This window comes from Gorilla gorilla, chromosome 18, assembly GCF_029281585.2.
Source record: "Gorilla gorilla gorilla isolate KB3781 chromosome 18, NHGRI_mGorGor1-v2.1_pri, whole genome shotgun sequence".
NCBI classification, from domain to species: Eukaryota; Metazoa; Chordata; class Mammalia; order Primates; family Hominidae; genus Gorilla; species Gorilla gorilla.
The window spans coordinates 23,226,449-23,247,554 of record NC_073242.2 but is presented as its reverse complement, the minus strand read 5'-3'; the positions used below and the strand labels follow the sequence as shown (position 1 = coordinate 23,247,554).

General features: G+C 48.2%; 1 protein-coding gene across 1 annotated transcript; it reads left to right on the top strand.

Moving 5' to 3' along the window:
- The first annotated feature begins 674 nt into the window (after positions 1-674).
- Positions 675-15,032, top strand: NDUFAB1 (NADH:ubiquinone oxidoreductase subunit AB1). The gene is made up of 5 exons (XM_019011904.3): positions 675-899; positions 8,921-9,043; positions 10,821-10,908; positions 13,661-13,760; positions 14,871-15,032. Exons 1-4 carry the CDS (start codon positions 732-734, stop codon positions 13,750-13,752), a joined length of 471 nt encoding a protein of 156 aa, XP_018867449.1. The 5' UTR covers positions 675-731; the 3' UTR covers positions 13,753-13,760; positions 14,871-15,032.
- The last annotated feature ends 6,074 nt before the right edge of the window (positions 15,033-21,106 follow it).

Sequence of the window (21,106 nt, the reverse complement as noted above, 5' to 3'; positions counted from 1 at the left end):
CCTGCCTACCGTCCCCTGTGTTCTTTCAGCTATCTGTTCATCCACCCACTCCCCTCAGACCTCGATATGGGCTGGAACCTGGCTGTGGGCATGAAAGTTGGCATAGTCGTGCACCTGACAGCTATATTATACACTGTCAAGTTTTAAAACATGTATATTGTTTTAATCATAATTCTCACATTTATTAGTCTTAGTTATGTATTGAAATTGATTATTTTTTCACATTATTATATTTTTTTTACCTATTCAATAAATGTTAATACTTGTGGAAGAATCGTGGAATCAAAACTTTGTCCTTTTTTTCTTTTAATCTTTTTTGTAATAGAGACGGAGTTTTGCCGTGTTGGCCAGGTTGGTCTTGAACTCCTGAGCTCAAACAGTCCTGCCCCCTTGGCCTCCCAAAGTGCTAGGATTAAAGGCGTCAGCCACCGCACCCGGCCCCAAACGTTTAAATAGATGTATTTCAGAACTTTCAGATAAAAAATGAAAGTAGGTTTCTCGTGCCGTGTCGTTTAGGGAAAGACGGCGACGTCTGCACAGTTTAGTTGTGACACCAAGCAGTTCGTCCCCGAACCTGGATGGGCTCCGAGGGCACAGTGCCTCCAGGAGCCGCCAGGGGCCGCCACCGCCGGCGGTGCCCGACAGCGCTGCTGTGTGCGTCGCCTGCGCGCCGCCGGAAAGGAACCCTGGTCCGGAGGCGGCGGCGCAGTGCATCCTGGGTTGGCGTAGCGATGGCGTCTCGTGTCCTTTCAGCCTATGTCAGCCGCCTGCCTGCGGCCTTTGCGCCGCTGCCCCGGGTCCGGATGCTGGCCGTGGCCCGGCCTCTCAGCACCGCTCTGTGCTCCGCGGGGACCCAGACGAGGCTCGGGACTTTGCAGCCGGCCTTAGTGCTCGCGCAGGTGACTCGTGGTGACTTTGCTGCCGCTTGGCAAGGGTCAGGGATTGGGCCCGGTGGGGGTGGGGGCCGGGCATCCGCGGCGCGCCAGCTGCAGGCAGGGGTGACCCGGGGGCAGCCGGCTCGCTCCGCAGCCCCGCTGCCTAAAGGTGTTTAGTTGGCCCCTGACGGGAGGCCGGGTGACCTCGTAATAACGAGCAAGAGCACTGACTCGAGTCCAGCACTGCTGGGCTGCCGCTTACCGAAACTTTGGACAAGTCTCCTAGCCGGGCTCACACTCACCTGCAAAATTGGGATCCTGGTCTCTACCTTGCGGAGTAGCAATGAGGATTAGATGAGTTAATGCGGCTAGAGCACCTCATACGGTCTCAAAATAGCGGTCACCGTATTGTAGTGAAAGCAGCATGCAAAGAGGCAGCCACACTGGCCTACAGCCTTCTCCAGAGCGGTTTTCTCTCTGCAGTTCTGTCCTTACTCTTCCCTGCAGCACCTTCTGCCTGTGTCCAGGACTCTTGGAAGTAATTCTAGGAAACAAGCGCAAGTGACCTTTGAACAATAAGGATTTGAATTGCGCGGGTCCACTTATATGCGGATTTTTTTCAACCAAACGCGACCAGTATTTACGGGATGTGCCGCCCCGCGTATAAGGAGGGCAGGCTCTTCCTATAAGCGGATTCTGCAAGGTTGACTGCGGGACGTGAGTGTGCGGGGATTTGGGTATAGTCGGGGGTCCTGGAACCAATCTCCTGCGCAGATACCAAGGAACGACTGTACCTGTAGTATATAGCTTGAGCTGATGAAATGTGCGTGAGGCTGAAACGCCGGGAGGCAGTGATTTCGGTGGTGGTGGTGTTGTTTTTGAGACAGAGTCTCGCTCTGTCACCCAGGCTGGAATGCAGTGGCGTGATCTCAGCTCACTGCAACCTCCGGCTAACGGCAACCTCCGTCTCTCAGGTTCAAGCAATTCTCCTCCCTCAGCCCCCCCGAGTATTTGGGACTACAGGCGCCCGCCACCATGCCCGGCTAAGTTTTGTATTTTTAGTGGAGACGGGGTTTCATCATATTGGCCAGGTTGGTCTCGAACTCCCGACCTCGCAATCCACCCGCCTCGGCCTCCCAAAGTGCTGGGATTACAGGCGTGAACCACTGCGCCCTGCCTTTTATTTTGTTGTTTTCTAAGTTCTCCAGATGACTCTGAAGTGCAATTGGGAATAAAAATAACCGTCTTAAGGTAGGATAGACTCCCAAGGTCAAGTTATGAAACCCCTTTTCAAAGTCATAGACTTCAGGTAATAGTGGTTTCAACCTTGACTGCATGTTAGTATGAAAAATAAGTGTCTGGCCAGGCGTGGTGGCTCACGCCTATAATCCCAGAACTTTGGGAGGCCGAGGCGGGCGAATCGCTTGAGCCCAGGAGTTTGAGACCCTCCTAGGCAACATGGTGGAACCCCGTCTCTACAAAAAATACAGAAATTAGGCCGGGCGCGGTGGCTTATGCCTGTAATCCCAGCACTTTGGGATGCCAAGGCGGGCGGATCACGAGGTCAGGCGATCGAGACCATTCTGGCTAACACAGTGAAACCCCGTCTCTACTAAACATACAAAAAATTATACGGGCGTGGTGGCACGCGCCTGTAGTCCCAGCTACTCGGGAGGCTGAGGCAGGAGAATCGCTTGAACCTGGGAGGCGGAGGTTGCAGTGAGCCGAGATCGCGCCACCTGTATTCCAGTCTGGGCGACAGAGAGAGACTCCATCTCCAAAAAAAAAAAAAAAAAACAAAACAAAACCCAGAAATTAGACGGGCGTGGTGTCACGCGCCTCCTGACTAGTCCCAGCTACTCAGGGGGCTGAGGTGGGAGGATCGATTGAACCCAGGAGGCAGAGGTTTTAGGGAGCTGAGATCATGCCACTGCACTCCAGTCTGGGAGGCAGACCGTCTTAAATAAGCCAGCCAGCCCGTGCGAGATCGACAGAATCTAGAAGTGAGTACTAGGCGACTATTTTTAGAAGTCATCAAGTGTTTCTTTTGTGAAGCCAGTGTTGCTGTTCACTGACAGTATAATGGATTAATTCATTGGGCACTGCCCTATTGGCTGTATCAAAAGGTGAAAAGTGTCACCTTGAAATTAAGGGTTAAAGGCCGGGCGCGATGGCTCACGCCTGTAATCCCAGCACTTTGGGAGGCCGAGACGGGCGGATCCACGAGGTCAGGAGATGGAGACCATCCTGGCTAACACGGTGAAACCGCGTCTCTACTAAAAATACAAAATAATTAGCCGGGCGTGGTGGCGGGCGCCTGTAGTCCCAGCTACTCAGGAGGCTGAGGCAGAAGAATGGCATGAACCCGGGAGGCAGAGCTTGCAGTGAGCCGAGATCGTGCCACTGCACTCCAGCCTGGGTGACAGAGCCAGACTCCATCTCAAAAAAAAAAAAAAAGAAATAAGGGTTAAAAAGGCAGTAGTTAGAATTGATGAGTGTCTGGTTCCTAAGATTGATTTCAACATTGGGCTAAAATGTGAAGTGATTGTCTTTGTTCTTACAGCATTGATTCTCAGTTGATTGGACATACAGATCACTTAGGTTGGAATACAGATTTCTGATTCAGTTCTGGGAAGGGGCCAGAGAGTTTCCACCTCCAGTGGGCTTCCAGAAGATCCTGCTGCGGGTGTTCCTTGGACCATGCTTTGAATGGCAAGGAGCTCGGAAATGTTCCACTATGGCGGCTTGGCTTGCATATATAGCAGAGGAACCATTTTATTTATATTTACAAAGTGGTTTTGACTAAGTTCATTCAAAGATATTGAGGGCCAGCTGTGTGCCAGGACTCATGCTAGCTGTTGAGAGATACAGAGATGGATACAAAAGGAAGACATTAGCTTACATCTTCATTGAACGCTTTGCAGCCCTTATGTCCAACTTGCCGGCTCCTTCTCTGCTGCTGTCTTCTTCCCTAGGCTGTTGTGACACTGTTCTCCCTTGGTTGGTTTGCCCCCCTACCTTGTTGGGACACTTTGCCTTTCAGGCTGGAGTGCAGTGGCATGATCGTGGCTCACTGCAGCCTTGACCTCCTGGACTCAAATGGTCCTCCTGCCTCAGCTTCCTGAGTAGCTGGGACTAGGCATGAGCCACCATGCCTAATTTTTTGATGTCTGTCTTTTTTTTAGAGACGGAATCTCCTTATGTTGCCTAGGCTAGTTGTGAACTCTTGGGCTCAAGCAATCCTCCTGCCTCAGCCTCCCAAGTGCTGGGATTATAGGCATGAGCCATCACACCTGGTGTGCCTAACCCTTAAATGTTGGTGGACTCCTGAGTTCTCTTACCACACATGCTCCCTGGACTCTTCACTCTTGGTTTCTGTTATTGCTGTATATCCCAGACCTCCGCCTCCAGTCCTTGTTCATCTCATTTGGACCATTGCTCATGCTACCTATTCCCTGCTGTGAAATTTCCTCTCCTCAAATCCGTCCACTATGCCAACTTCAGAGCAACTAGTCACTCATTTACATCCTTTTTCCCAAAAGAAGCTAAGGCAGCTTTCCTGGGTATAAAAATACCAGATGATATAAAATAGAAGGTAAGGAAAAAACAAAAAAACAAAAACCAAGGGCAGTGGCCTAAAATGCAGCCTGGAAGTCTTATACTTGATCCAGGCAGGCCCCGAATCTACACTGTCCAGCAGCTGGAGCACAAAGATAATTTCCAGCAGTTCTATGGGGCATGGTACCCAGATGAAGACAGCACTTGTACAAAAAAAAGCTAGCTATTCCAGGACTGGGACCAGGACCAGACAAAGTCCCAGTCCCTTCCCATGGCCCTTAAGGCTCTGCAGACCTGGGCCCTCCCTCTTAGCCTCCAAGCCTGTCATCTATGTACCGTCTCCCAACATGAGCTGATGTCTTCTCACATAGACACAGGCACTGCACTTTCATGTCTTTTTTTTTTTTTTCCAGACAAGGTCTCTGTCACTTAGGCTGGAGTGCAGTGGCATGATCATATCTCAGTGCAGCTTCAAACTCCTGGGCTCAAGCAATCCTTCTGCCTCAGTCCCTTGACTAGCTGGGATAACTGGCCCGCGCTACCACGCCTGACCTCATTTCGTTTTCTTGACCTGTTCTTCCCTCTCCTTGAATTATCAGTCTCGGCTCTTTTCCTCACCAAATCCAAGTCTGGCATCCTCCTTTCCGGCCACTCAAGGACTGAGTGACAACTTTTGTTATTGCATCAGCCTACAGATACTTCTGTCATGGTGCTTGCCATATTTTTATTTCAACTAAAATGATCTGTGGATTGCTCTTTTCCATTAGAGTGTAAGCTTCTTTGGGGGGAAGGTTGTGTCTTATTCATCTTTTCATTTCCAGCCCATTGCACAGTTCTTGGCACACAGGTAAAGTTCCCAGGCTTCTGAGACAGTCGTGTAAATAAAGGCAAGGCATTGTGAAACAGGTGTGTGTAGTGCAAAAGCAAAAAGAGATACTTGACCAACCTGTCAGTGAACGTGATCTTGAAGGCCTGTACAGAGGCCAGGAAGAGCCTGGCACTTACCTCCTTGTGGTTGACTCTTAGGGTGTCTGGAAGGGAACATTGTTGGGGGGAAGAGAGTGAGCATATCATGAAGGGAGCTGTATGCTGCAGTGAGGAATTGTGGGTATTCTCTGCAAAGGTCATAGTGAGTGAACATGAAACAGGGCTTATTGAAGGAATAAGCCCCAGGTGGCGGAGAAGGAACAGAGGTCTGTAAGCAGGAGTTTTGGAGACAGGTCAGGAGTTCATTTCCAAACTGTTGAGTTTGAGAGGTCTGGGCTGCCTGTGTAGAGTGGACCAGTCGGCAGTTTGTAGAGACGGCCTTTAAAGCCCTCTCCTTAGCCTCCTCTGAGGGCAGAAGTGGGCCCCAGTGGAGTACCGGGATTCTGATGGAACCTCATCTGTTTGAATTACTAGCCCAGAGGGTCATCACTCTTTACCTGCAAACAGTACCTTCTCTGATGTCTGGGAGAGGTGGTTTATTTCCCATATAATTGTTAAGTGTAGATCTTGGGGAAGAACAATTAACACCAGAAACATCACATGTTGGCTGTTGGGGAGGTGGTTGTCCATTTTGTATCCCTTTTATTTTTTCCCAATCAACAGAGATCCAGTTAGAAGGAGCAACAAGACCTTCCAGGAGGCCATGCTGGAAGGACATGGGGTGAGGGGCATACCTAACCTTCCCTTGCCTCAGTTTCTCATCTGTAAAAAAGAGGGTGATAGTATCATGGATCTCACCAGAATACTGGAGAGCTGAAGAAAGATGATGTGTGTAAAGTGCTTAGGGCAATATCATAGCCTGACCTGATAAGAAATCAATGGAGGCCGGGGCGTGGTGACTTATGCATGTAATCCCAGCACTTTGAGAGGCTGAGGTGAGTGGATCACTTGAGACCAGGAGTTCAGGGACCAGCCTGGCCAACATGGTAAAACCTCATCTCCACTAAAAATACAGAAATTAGCCAGGCATGGTGGTGCACGCCTGTAATCCCAGCTACTTGGGAGGCAGAGGCATAAGAATCACTTGAACCTGGGAGGCAGAAGTTGGGGTGAGCCAAGGTCACAACACTGCACTCCAGCCTGGGCAACACAGTGAGACTCTGTCTGAAAGAAAAAAAAAAAAGAAAGAAATAGAGACCAGAGGCAGGAGCATGAGAGGGTAGTAGGATCAAGTATTTTGGGGCTACGCCACAGCCAAGGTATCAAACTAGCTGCTGCTGGTCATTGTTCTCAGGATCCTACTAAATAACCCTAAATAGCACTTACTGTGTTAAGTGCCAGCCAATGTCCAAGCCCTTTACTTCATCTCACTGATGCTTCACAACAGTCCTGTGAGTGTGGTACTGTTGTTTATCCCCATTTTACAGATGAGGAAACTGAGATGTAGAAGGTTAAGTAACCCACCCAAGGCCAAACAACTAGTGACAGCCAGCACCATGGTGCAGGCATAGGTGGTCTAGTTTCAGAGTCTGAGCTCTTGCCCACTAACTTACTGCCTCACGCTGATCCTGATGCAGCACCCACTCTAGATTGGCATGTGGCCTCCAGTCAGAGACTCATTTAATTTAAGCACATGGTGCCCACCTGGCCCTTGTAGGTACTTGCCGGAGCTGCTGAGGACAATGCTGACAACCTACTTGGCCTCATGGGTAGTTGTGTACGAACATAGAATATACCCTCACCAGGGGTCTTGCTTTGTTGCCCAGGTTGGTCTGGAACTCCTGGGCTCAAGCGATCCTTCCGCTTTGGCCTCCCAAAGTGTTGGGATTACAGGCGTGAGCCACCACACCTGGCCTCGTACCATTTCTTTTCTTTGTTTTTTGTTTTTTTTTTCTTTTTGGAGACAGAGTCTCACCCTATCGCCCAGGCTGGAGTGTAGAGCCATGATCTCAGTTCACTGCAACCTCTGCCTCCTAGGTTCAAGTGATCCTCCCACTTCAGCCTCCTGATTAGCTGGGATTATAGACACATGCCACGATGCCCGGCTAATTTTTGGACTTTTAGTAGAGACGGAGGTTTCACTGTGTTGGGCAGGCTGGTCTTAAACTCCTGACCTCAAGTGATCCGCCCACCTTGGCCTCCCAAAGTGCTGGGATTACAGGTGTGAGACACCACATCGGCCCAATACCTGTTCTTTATGCAAGATGAATGTTTCTTCTACAGAGGTTATACTGGTTTGGTTCTCTGGGCAGTATTTATTATGATTTTTCATGGACCTTTGTGAGTTTCAGGGACCTGAGCCCTAACAAGCAGCCCCACTTTCTATAGGGAAATGCCTGAAGAACGCCAAGCCTCGGACTTAAAATCAACTTCAGGAGGTAAACAAACCAACTTAGATTAGGGATTTCTTTCTTTTTCTTTTTTTTGAGACGGAGTCTTGCTTTGTTGCCCAGGCTGGAATGCAATGGCGCAGGCTTGGCTCACTGCAACCTCTCCTCCCACGTTCAAGCGATTCTTCTTCCTCAGTCTCCTGAGTAGCTGGGATTAAAGGCGCCCACCACCACGCCCGGCTAATTTTTGTATTTTTAGTAGAGACAGGATTTCACCATGTTGGCCAGGCTGGTCTCGAACTCCTGACCTCAGGTGATCTGCCCACCGTGGCCTCCCAAAGTGTTGTGAATATAGGCGTGAGCCACCACGACTAGCCAGATTAGGGATTTCTGTAGTGAGCAAAACTGCCAGATACCCTGTTTTGTTTTCTCTGATTCTGCGTCGTACCTTCCACAGCATTAAACCCCCTGACCTGTAATTGCAGCTCATTCCACATTTGTTGAATGAAATCTGGTCAATACCCTAATACCTAAACATCGAGCCGACTAATACCAGAGATACGTGAGGTATTGCTCTAACATGGCAGAGGCCAGAAGGGCTCATGGTTTGGCTGGTGGCCATGAGGCAAGCCTCGCTGGAAGGGAAACAGATTGGAACGTAGTGACTGTAAGCTCCCTCATCCCCTCTTTGGGTGGGAGGCCAGCTTCCTTTGTCCTGGCTGAGATCAGGGAGATAACTGCTGGAGCCAAACTAGACCTTTCTGGTGTATGGTCCTCAATTTGAATTGCCTTTGGGTTTACCATGACAGCTCTTTCCTTGTGGGTTATTTTGATTTGGGTCAGCCTATTAAAGGTGGCAGCACCCTGTAGAGGCCTTGGGATGCTGAAGATGCCATGAGAAGACATAGGCATTCTGCAGACGCTAGACAATTTTAGTGGCAGTTAGTGTCGCAGAGCAGTATGAATGTCCAGAGCGTGAGGGTTGAACCCAGGAGGCAGAGGGGCCGGTCCTGGCTCCCAGGAAGGAGGCCTGAGATGCTGCCGAACTGTTGGGGCTTCTGCGATTACCCAGTCCTGCAACTTAGTGTGTCCTGGTGGCCACAATGAGGATCAGATGCCGTGGGTTCTCTAAAGCCCCGAAAGTTCTGTGAAAGTTACCTATAGGCTTGTGCATTGATTTAGAGGTATTTTCCGTTCAATGACAGTGTTTCCTTCCTGCCCTCGCTCTAGGTTCCTGGTAGAGTTACACAGTTGTGCCGTCAGTATAGCGACATGCCTCCTTTGACGTTAGAGGGCATCCAGGACCGTGTTCTTTACGTATTGAAACTCTATGACAAGATTGACCCAGAGAAGGTAACTGATGGTGGTTTGAAGTTTTTTCTTTAAATATAGAGTATTTAATTACATGCTAGAAAATGCAAAGGGAAAGATACTCAGTAAAAATCTCCCTGGCTCCCAGCCACCCAGGCCCATTCTGGGAGATAGCCAGCGCTACCAGTTTCATGTATGTTTCCAAAGGTACTCAATGCATATGTTAAAGAAGTATACACACGTGTGTATATTATATGTATGTATATCTCACCCTTTTTAAAAAACACAACTGGCCGGGCGCTGTGGCTCATCCTGTAATCCCAGCACTTTGGGAGGCCGAGGCGGGCGGATCACCTGAGGTCGGGAATTCGAGACCAGCCTGACTAACATGTAGAAACCTCATCTCTACTAAAAATACAAAATTAGCCGGGCATGGTGGCACATACCTGTAATCCCAGCTACTTGGGAGGCTGAGGCAGCAGAATCACTTGAACCCGGGAGGTGGAGGTTGCAGTGAGCCGAGATAGCGCGATTGCAGTCCAGCCTAGGCAACAAGAGCGAAACTCCATCTCAAAAATAATAATAAATAATAAAAACACAAGTGGGGCCGGGCGTGGTAGCTCACGCCTGTAATCCCAGCACTTTGGGAGGCCAAGGCGAGTGGATCATTAGGTCAGGAATTGAAGAGCAGCCTGGCCAAGATGGTGAAACCCCATCTCTACTAAAAATACACAAATTAGACAGGCATGGTGGCAGACACCTGTAATCCCAGCCACTGGGGAGGATGAGGCAGAGAATTGCTTGAACCCGGGAGGGAGAGGGTGCAGTGAGCCGAGATGCCACTGCACACTGCAGCCTGGATGACAGGGTGAAACTCCAGCTAATAATGAAAAAAAATTGAATCTGTTGTGTAGGTAAGGCAGTTTTTTTTTTGATTTGGGTTTTTGAAGAATCATTCCTGGTGATCCTGAGGTCTAAATTAGAGTGATAGGGTGATGGTAAACACTTTGGCCAGGCGCGGTGGCTCACGCCTGTAATCCCAGCACTTTGGGAGGCCAAGGCGGGTGGATCACGAGGTCAGGGGTTCGAGACCAGCCTGACCAACATGGTGAAACCCCGTCTCTACTAAAAATACAAAAATTAGCCGGGCGTGGTGGTGCACGCCTGTAATCCCAGCTACTCGGGAGGCTGAGGCATGAGAATCGCTTGAACCCGGGAGGCCGAGTTTGCAGTGAGCCGAGATCGTGCCATTGCACTCCAGCCTGGGTGACAGAGCAAGACTTTCTCAAAAAACAAAAAACAGACAAAAAACATATAGAGTGAAATCCTTCATTAGCTATGTATATATTGTTCACTTCAAAACAGAGTAAGATAAAGCAAACCATGTACATACTAGCATAGGTTACATATAAAATGTCAGTTACAGCCTCTGTATGTTAAAAAAAATTCGATGTAGTCATAAGGACAGAAAACCAAACACTGTGTGTTCTTGCTCATAGGTGGGAACTGAACAATGAGGTCACTTGGACACAGGGTGGGGAGCATCATTTACCAGGGCCTGTCAAGGGGTAGGGGGCTTGGGGAGGGACAGCATTAGGAGAAATACCTAATGTAAATGATGAGTTGATGGGTGCAGCAAACCAACATGGCACATGTATACCTATGTAACAAACCTGCACGTTGTGCACATGTACCCTAAAACTTAAAGTATAATAAAAAAATTCAATATAGTGATTAAGTGGCATTGTACCACCCTATTATCTTGGGAAGCAGATGCTTTCATGGACTAAATTTTGTGTTTGGTGCTCCTTTCTTGCAGCTTTCAGTAAATTCTCATTTTATGAAAGACCTGGGCTTAGACAGTTTGGACCAAGTGGAGATTATCATGGCCATGGAAGACGAATTTGGTAAGGCTCAGTCTTCTATCTACATACTGCGATTTTTGATTAAGGTGGATTAAACTGAAAGAAGTGGTGGGCATCTGAATTGGAATTAGAATTAAATATTAATAGAAACAGTAGCATCCACTGCCCTTGGCACACACCTTCCTGCCCACTTACCATCAGGTGAAGTAAGCTTTAGGGATGGTACATTTATTCAGAGAGCACCTTGCACAAGCCCAGCAGAGTGCCCAGTGTGGTGCCAAGAGCCGAATGACCAGAGATGGTTCCAGGGGACTGATTCTTCAGACAGGGTTCTAAGACAAAGGGCAAAAGCCTCCCCGGAACACATACTGATGACATGTCAGCCCCTCCTGAGCTCGGGTAACGCGAACCAGGTAGAAGTAATGTGTGCCAGGACAAGAGACGCACCCAGAGCCTCTGGCCTTGGTCTCCTATCCTGGCTCACAAGCACACTCCAAGTTTGGGACTGTGCGTTGGGCAGGTGAGACCTTTATAAGGTTCCATGCCTGTTTCTGCGTGAGTTGACTGAATAGGAAATCAAAGGACTCCTGTGCTGTTCTGCAGAGCAGGGCCTAGTTAAAATTCCTCACAGATGATGCTGACTAGGATGGAATCCTTTGCCTAGTGCTTAAGAGTACCAGGTCTGGAATTGAGTTTAGTCAGGTATGAGCCTGGACAAGTAACTGTATCTCTCAAAGCCTGTTTCCTCAGCTGTAAAGTGGGGGTGATAATAGTAGGAACCCCAGGATTGGAATTGCTGTGAGAATTAGAGATGATGTGTAAAATGCTCAGCACAGTGTTTGGGCCAAAGTAAGCTAACTACCAAAACCCAGCCATTTATAAAAACCCAACCATCATAAAAAAAAAAATGCATGGGTGACGTGTGTTACAGCACACGAACCTTGAGAACGTGCTGAGTGAAAGAAGCCAGACACAGAAGATGACACGTTATATACCATTTACATGAAATGTCAAGAAGAGGCAAATCCAGAGATAGAAAGTACACAGGTGGTTGCCAGAGCTAGGGAGGATGGGGAGTGGCTGCTGACGGGCACTGGGTTTCTTTTTTTTTTTTTTTTCTTTTTTTTGTATTGATCATTCTTGGGTGTTACTCGCAGAGGGGGATTTGGCAGGGTCATAGGACAATAGTGGAGGGAAGGTCAGCAGATAAACAAGTGAACAAAGGTCTCTGGTTTTCCTAGGCAGAGGACCCTGGGGCCTTCCACAGTGTTTGTGTCCCTGGGTGCTTGAGATTAGGGAGTGGTGATGACTCTTAACGAGCATGCTGCCTTCAAGTATCTGTTTAACAAAGCACATCTTGCACCGCCCTTAATCCATTTAACCCTGAGTGGACACAGCACATGTTTCAGAGAGCACCGGGTTGGGGTTAAGTCATAGATCAACAGCATCCCAAGGCAGAAGAATTTTTCTTAGTACAGAACAAAATGGAGTCTCCTATGTCTACTTCTTTCTACACAGACATAGCAACAATCTGATTTCTCTATCTTTTCCCCACATTTCCCCCTTTTCTATTCGAAACAACCGCCATCGTCATCATGGCCCGTTCTCAATGAGCTGTTGAGTACACCTCCCTGACGGGGCGGCTGGCCGGCCGGGGGCTGGCCCCCACCTCCCTCCCGGACGGGGTGGCTGGCCGGGCGGGGGCTGCCCCCCACCTCCCAGACGGGGCCGCTGCCGGGCGGAGACGCTCCTCACTTCCCAGACGGGGTGGCTGCCGGGCGGAGGGGCTCCTCACTTCTCAGACGGGGCGGCTGCCGGGCGGAGGGGCTCCTCACTTCTCAGACGGGGTGGCCGGGCACAGACGCTCCTCACCTCCCAGACGGGGTCGCGGCCGGGCAGAGGCGCTCCTCACATCCCAGACGGGGCGGCGGGGCAGAGGCGCTCCCCACATCTCAGACGATGGGCGGCCGGGCAGAGACGCTCCTCACTTCCTAGACGGGATGGCGGCCGGGAAGAGGCGCTCCTCACTTCCCAGACTGGGCAGCTGGGCAGAGGGGCTCCTCACATCCCAGACGATGGGCGGCCAGGCAGAGGCTGCAATCTCGGCACTTTGGGAGGCCAAGGCAGGCGGCTGGGAGGTGGAGGTTGTAGCTAGCCGAGATCACGCCACTGCATTCCAGCCTGGGCAACATTGAGTACTGAGTGAACGAGACTCCATCTGTAATCCCGGCACCTCGGGAGGCTGAGGCTGGCAGATCACTTGCGGTTAGGAGCTGGAGACCAGCCCGGCCAACACAGCGAAACCCCGTCTCCACCAAAAAAATACGAAAACCAGTCAGGCCGTGCCTGCAATCGCAGGCACTCGGCAGGCCGAGGCAGGAGAATCAGGCAGGGAGGTTGCAGTGAGCAGAGATGGCGGCAGTACAGTCCAGCTTCCGCTCGGCATCAGAGGGAGACCGTGGAAAGAGAGGGAGAGGGAGAGGGAGACCGTGGGGACAGGGAGAGGGAGAGGGAGCAACTACCAAATTATATGGTATATACAAGGAGGAATTTTCTATTATGTGAATTCTGTCTCAACAAACAAACAAACAAACAAACAAACATACCTCCAAAGCATCGTACCCAACCTGTATGCATACTGTCTAGAAGCTAACTGGCCCACAACCTATATGGGATTCAAGGTTGCTGAAAGTTTTGATATACTTGTAGGTGTTGTAGAAGGGTCAGGTGTGTTCAGTTCTAAAGGATTTTTTTTTTTTTAACTCTCTCACATTGTTGTATATTTTTCTTTTAGGGTTTGAAATTCCTGATATAGATGCTGAAAAGTTAATGTGTCCACAAGAAATTGTAGATTACATTGCAGATAAGAAGGATGTATATGAATAAAGTATCAGGTAAATAATTAGACTTAAAAAATGATGTTCACCCATAGATTTGTCTGTGGTTCTTCAATAAAGGAAACTTAAGAAGAAACAGAAAATGGAAATGCTTGACCAAGATTTTTCACTACTTATAAAATGCAAGCCCTTTCCTGTTGTCTGCCACTCAAAGGGGCCCAGCCCTGGTGGTGATCTTTGAGAGGTTGAGAACTGTCATTCCTGGATAGAACTCCCTTGATTGTCAGCTGTCCTCACAAAAGCAGAACATTGTACAAAGTACTGAACAGGGTAACCTGGAAACAGACCTCTGTCTCCCTCAGTTACTCAGCCAAGGTAAGCCCAGCCTGCTGGGTAAGACACTGAGGTGACCTGACTCTTAAGTAGGCAAGAGAGGCCTCATGGATAAGAGGATGGACTTTGGAGTCAGAGACACCCAAGTTTATTCTCAGCTCTGCCACACACTATAAGCCTGGTGGTCTCAGGCAGGCTGCTTAGCTCTGTAAGCCTCAGTTTCCTCATATGTAATATGGTGGTAATGATAGGACCTACCTGGGGCTTTTGTGAAAGCAAAATTGAAGAGAGTATATATATCACTTGATATAATGATGTAAAGAAGCCTCTCAGTAAATAGTAGCTTTTGTTACGTGGGACCTAGAATAATCAAATAAGACTTTTTGAATTAAAACATTGTATTAGTGTCTTTAGTCTTTAGCTTTTAGTGACCCTGCATTTTTTTTTTTTTTTTTTTTTTTAAAGATGGAACCTTGCTCTGTTGCCCAGGCTGGAGTGTAGTGGCATGATCTCGGCTCACTGCAACCTCCGCCTCCTGGGTTCAAGCGATTCTCCTGCCTCAGCCTCCTGAGTAACTGGGATTACAGGCGTGCTCCTCCACGCCCAGCTAATTTTTATATTTTTAGTAGAGATGGGGTTTCACCATGTTGGCCAGGCTGGTCTCGAACTCCTGACCTCAGGTGATCCACCCACCTTGGCCTCCCAAAGTGCTGGGATTATGGGCATGAGCCACTGCACTCAGCCAGAGGCTGCATTTTTAGCACCTGAAAGATGTCACTTATCATTAGTAAGAATACATCAAAAATAACATTGAACTTATTTTGTCTTTTCCAGACCCTTTGGCTTTGCTGAGAGAGGACTCAGATGATAGTGACGAATGTCTGGCAGTGAGGACACATTTTGGCATTCTTGCTGACTCTGACAGAGTGATTCTGATGGACTTGTATTTAAATTGTATAAGTGTTTTACTGTTTGAAAATAAATCTATAAAACCAACATTTTCCCCCGTCTTCAGTTTTTCAATGATGTCTATAAAGTGCTTTTTTATGTTTGTATATTGACATTGCTTAATATTTTTAAAGGTCTGATTTGTCATTTGTATTCATGCATGTCAAAAACAATGGCTTCCCCAGCCATGTACTTGAAGTAAGGCTGTCTCCCCACCTTCGTATCAGGAGTGAATATATTCATGGAAATGGACTTTTTGCTTCAAAAAAAATTTTGTTTTGGTTTCCATTAGCTTATCAGATGTGTCAGCTGATATCAGCAGGTGGGACTAGTTTTTCATCACTGTCCTAAAGATCCCTTTTAATACAGTTTAACAGTTTTGGAGAATGGGAGGCTCTCTTTCCTCCTGGAAGGTCAGTTTGACATTGCCACACATCAAACCACAGTTTGATTTGTCACACATCATTATTGGTTCCACCTCTTTTACTCTTAGCACTGTGTTGGTTCCTTGGGGTTGATGTAGATAACATGTATGCATTGCTTAGCTCTTGAAGAGTTTAGTTTGAGAGTTACATCAAAATAATTCCTCTCCTTTCACTGACATTTCTAGTATGGGGAAGGAAGAGGAACCAAAGGCCTACAGTAAGTAGTGTCTTCGAGGCAGAGGGACTAAGGTGAGGGGCCCTCAGCCAGCAGAGAATCTCATGGCTGAGAGATGAGGTGGTTGAAGGATGGGAGTCAGCTCTGGGATTGGGTGCACACTCACATCTGCTTCCCTTCCTGCAGGTACCAATACGCTGGTTCCTTCTGGGTTGCTCTAGAGTTATTCCAGGCATGTTAGGCAGACATAGTCTTTTTTTTTTTTTTTCAACTTTTATTTAGGTTCAGGGGTACATGTGCATGTTTGTTATATAGGTAAATTATGTGTCATGGGGTTTGGTGTGCAGATTATTTCATCACCCACGTAATAAGCATAATACCCCATGGGTTTTTTTATTTGAGAAGGAGTTTCACTCTTGTCGCCCAGACTGGAGTGCAGTGGCACAATCTTGGCTCACTGCAACCTCCGCCTCCCAGGTTCAAGCGATTCTCCTGCCTCAGCCTCCCAAGTAGCTGAGGTTATACCTGCCACCATGCACCCGCCACCACACCTGGCTAATTTTTTGTATTTTTAGTTGAGACGGAGTTTCACCATGTTGGCCAGCCTGGTATTGAACTCCTGGCCTTAAGTGATCTGCCCACCTCCGCCTCCCAAAGTGCTGGGATTACAAATGTGAGCCACTGTGCCCAGTCCCCCATGGGTGTTTTTTGGAGCCTCACCCTCCACCCTCCAGTAGGCCCCAGTGCCTGTTGTTCCCTTCTGTCCATGTTTACTCAATGCTTAGCTCCCACTTAAAGTGAGAACGTGGTATTTGGTTTTCTGATCCTGTGATAGTTCACTTAGGATACTGGTTCCAGCTGCATCCATGTTACCATAAAGGACATGATCTCATTTTTTATGGCTGCATAGTATTCCATGGTTTGTGTGTGTGTGTGTGTGTGTGTGTGTGTGTGTGTGTGTGTGTATACACATTCTTTTTTTTTTCAGACAGTCTCACTCTGTTGCCCAGGCTGGAGTGGTATGGTGCTATCTTGGCTAACTACAACCTCTGCTTCCCCAGTTCACGTGATTCTCCTGCCTCAGCCTCCTGAATAGCTGGGATTACAGGCATCCGCCACCATGCCCGGATACTTTGCATTTTTATTAGAGATGGGGTTTCACCATGTTGGCCAGATTGGTTTCGAACTCCTGACCTCAAGTGATCCACCCGCCTTGGCCTCCCAGAGTGCTAGGACTACAGGCGAGAGCCACCGCACCCAGCCTACACATCTTCTTTACCCAGTCTGCAGTTGATGGGCATTTAGGTTGATTCCATGTCTTTGTTATTGTGAATAGTGTTGCAGTGAACACAGGCATGTGTGTGTCTTTATGGTAGAATGATTTATATTCCTTTATGTATATCCAGTAATGGGATTGCTGGGTCGAATGCAAACCTCGTTTTCTTTGAGTTCTTTGAGACATTCACTGTCACCCAATCTGAGTGCAGTGACACGATCGTGGCTCACTGCAGCCTCAACCTCCCAGGCTCAGGCCATCCTCCTGCCTCAGCCTCCCAAGTAGGCACACCACTGCTAATTTTTTAAGTTATTTATAGAGATGGGGGGTCTCACTGTGTTACCCAGGCTGGTCTCGAACTCCTGGGCTCAAAAGATGCTCCCGCCTCCACTTCACAAAGTGCTGGGATTACAGGCATGAGGCACTGCACCTGGCCCCTTTTTAGCAATAGAAAGCATATCCTCAGTTATGAAAATCATATTGTTACACTAGACCTTTTTTATTTTTTTTCAATACTTAGCAACATATCTTGGAAAACTGCCAAATTGGAGGATAAGGCTCTTCCTCATTGTTTTTTTACAACTGCATTTATTTAACAATAGCGTGAGCACTTACTAAGCACTGGTGATGAAATAGGGAGTAAACAGGCTGTGTGTTATTCCTTTGATTGGAACGTCTAGTAGTTTAACACTGGGGGTATTTTGGTGGTAGTCCCCAAGTTGTTCTGGCTATTTTAAATCCCATGGCAGCTGTACATTTTACCAAAAAAAGCGTCTGATTGTGTCTGCCTAAGATCACAAAGTCTGACTGTACTGCCACTTCAGTGCCTGCTTTGCTACTATCTTCACCAGACGCCTGCAGTGAAACAGCCCATTCACATCATCCAGTAGCTGGTGTAAGCCCCAAAGAAGCCAGAATGAGGGAAGGCATTTACTGGATCTCACACACACACATCATTCATCCCCAAGGCCATTTAGGGTCTGGTTGTTCAAGCAATAGCAAAGGCCTTTCTGTTCTTTCTGCTCTAAGAGCTTATCAGAACGTTCTTTTGAGAGACTTCTGTGCCACTATAGGTAGGTGGCAAACTGGCCAAATGTAGCATTCCAAAGTGTGTGTGAATTCAAGAACAGGATAAATGGAATTGTATGCATATGGTATTTAATAGCTGCTGAAAACACCTCGGAGGATCTGTGCCTCTGTTGTACACCGTTCCCACTGGGAAAGGGCGGTTTGTGAAGCCTGTCATGACCCAGTCCCAGCCCTGTCTCCAGCCATCCCCACCATATCTCCAGTGGAGCTGCTTCAGTCTTCTCACTGTGTCCTCCATACAGCAAGTTCACTCACTCGCTCCACACACAAGGAAGTACCCACTGTGTGTTAAGCACTCCTGGAGCCTGAGTACACAGTTTCACACCATATAGTTTGTCTCCCATCTCCAGGAGCTCACCACCTTGTAAGGGAGATAGGTACAACCTAGGTGGAGGTATCATACTCAGCATCACCAATGATACAACAAGCCAACCTCCTATGCTGCTCCTGATGTGAGGCATTGAGGTCATGTCACCTCTGAGGCACTCTTGCTAAAATCATCTAACTTGAATCTGATTATGAGGAAACAAATCCAGAAGGTGGGACAGTTTATAAGGCCTGGACTTTAAAAAGTGTCATGAGAGGTCCGGCATGGTGGCTCATGCCTGTTCTGTTAATCCCAGCACTTTGATTTGAGGCCAGGAGTTTGAGACCAGCCTGGGCAATATCGTGAGACCCTGTCTCTTCAAAAAAATTAAAAATTAGCTGAGTGTGGTGTCACCTGCCTGTAGTAGCAGTTAGTCCCAGATTTGGAGATTGGGATAAAGAGAGATGGATGGGCAAGAGATTCTGGGAATAAAATGGCAGAACCTGGGAGGATCACTTGAGCCAGGGAATTAGAGGCTACGGTGAGCTATGACTGCACCAGGGCACTCCAGCCTGGGCAACAGAGGGAGACTCTGTCTCTAAAAAAGAATTGAAAAATTTAAATAGGTGGGGTGCAGTGGCTCACACCTGAAATCCCAGCACTTTGGGAGGCTGAGGTGGGTGGATCACCTGAAGTCAGGAGTCCGAGACCAGCCTGGCCAACATGGCGAAACCTCGTCTCTACTAAAAATACAAACATTAGCCAGGCATGGTGGCAGGTGCACGTAATCCCAACTACTTGGGAGGCTGAGGCAGGAGAATCGCCTGAACCCGGGAGGCAGAGGTTGCAGTGAGCCGAGATCATGCCACTGCATTCCAGGCCGGGCAACAGAAACTCCATCTCAAAATAAATAAAATAAAACAAATAAATGGCAGAATCTGATCAGTTGTGTCTAAGCTATCTCCCAACGTACCAGTACTGGGTGAGTTGTGGTCTAAAGCAGGGACCAGAGGATTGGATCTGATGCATTGAATTTGAGGTGTTTGTAGGATACCTGAGCAGGCAACAGATAATGAGCAACAGTTCAAGAAAAATGTCAGGCTTGGAGTCTGAGCGCTGGTGAGGTGCTTCCCCAGTGCCGGCTCCCTCCTGCTAAGTTCCCATTGAGGAGTCCCCTCACCCCACTCTAGGAAGTGGCTTACGTGGGAACGATTGGCCCTCTGCCCCTGGGATGCGCACTTAAGTACTTGAGCGTAATGTGAATTCTTCTTCAGGGATGATTTGGTGCTGGGGTTGAGAAGCTAGGAGAACTGAGTGAAAGACTTACCTATCACCTGAAATTCTTTATCAAGTGCATGTGTTACTGTTTTAATTTTTAAAGTGGTAGCCAACTAATAAATAAAGCCAATTAAACAAATGTAACTGACAAATTAACTTTATTAATATGCAAAGCTAATTAATAAAGCCAACAAACAAATGCCAAGGTTCAAAGTTTAAAAAAGCAACTCACACACCCAACTTAGTGCCCTGAAGACACACAGCAAAACCGAGGAAAGAAAAAAATTTGAAAGCAAAATAAAGCAGCTGGGTTCTTTCCTAACTTCTCGAGTACCAGGCAAGCTGGGTTCTGAACTGTAGCTTCACTCGGTAACAGGCATGTGATGTTGGCTAAGCCATCTAACTTCTCTGAACCTAAGATTTCCTCTAGTGGCTGAAGCGAGGGTCACAGGAGGGATGTGGTGCAGTGTTGACTGTATAATGCAAGTAACATCCTTCACACTGTTAAGACATAAGGAAGGAGCTGATGTCACAGGACCTGAATGCAGAGTGTTTAGAGCAAGTACGTGGTGGAAGAGCGCCCAAAGGTGATGTCCATTCTTCCCTCCAGGGCTGGAGGCCTAGAGAAGCAGCATTTGCCTGGCACATAGCAAGAGGTCAAAACACCCTGCTAGGTGGTCTCTCTTTTTTTTTTTTGAGATGGAGTTTCACTCTTGTTGCCCAGGCTGGAGTGCAATGGCACGATCTTAGCTCACTGCAACCTCCACCTCCCAGGTTCTAGTGATCCTCCTGCCTCAGCCTCCCTAGTAGCTGGAATTACAGGCATGCGCCACCATGCCTAATTTTGTATTTTTAGTAGACATGGGGTTTCTCCATGTTGGTCAAGCTGGTCTCGAACTCCCGACCTTAGGTATCTGCCCGCCTCAGCCTCCCAAGTGTTGGCATTACAGGCATGAGCCATCACACTCAGCCTAGAAGTACCAGATAGCAGATTCTCTAGATGGGCATCAGCCAACATATAGCATGGGACACAATCCCAATGCTCCCCCTCTCCCATGTAGGAGTCAGATCCCTAAGCATCCAGCCGTATTGTTTCAGGATTATGAGGTACTGTGAAAAAGTGAAGAGCTGACCCCCTCCGCCTGCTAGGAAGAAGTGAGACCAGCAGGGACAAACTCCATCACTCTTCATATACCAAGGATTCTGTTTTAGTCCCCTGCCCTTTTTTTTGGAGGGGGGACAGGATCTCGCTCTGCCATCCAGGCTGGAGTGCAGTGGTACAACCTCAGCTCACTGCAGCTTCTGCCTCTGGGGTTCAGGCGATTCTTGTGCCTCAGCCTCCCAAGTAGCTGGGACTACAGGCACCTGACACCACATCTGGCTAATTTTTATATTTTCTAGTAGAGGCAGGGTTTCACCATGTTGGCCAGTCTGGTCTCGAACTCCTGACCTCAGGTGATCCATCCACCTCAGCCTCCCAAAGTGCTAGGATTACAGGCGTGAGCCACCGTGCCTGGCCGATATCTGTATTTTTTGTAGAGATGGGGCTCTTGCTATGTTGCCCAGGCTGGT

Excerpts from the sequence above, each read along its gene's own strand:
- NDUFAB1 (XM_019011904.3), top strand. The coding sequence starts at position 732 with ATGGCGTCTCGTGTCCTTTCAGCCTATGTCAGCCGCCTGCCTGCGGCC. Across the intron at positions 9,044-10,820 it reads ACAAGATTGACCCAGAGAAG|CTTTCAGTAAATTCTCATTT; the intron begins GTAACTGATGGT and ends CCTTTCTTGCAG. Across the intron at positions 10,909-13,660 it reads GGCCATGGAAGACGAATTTG|GGTTTGAAATTCCTGATATA; the intron begins GTAAGGCTCAGT and ends TTTTTCTTTTAG.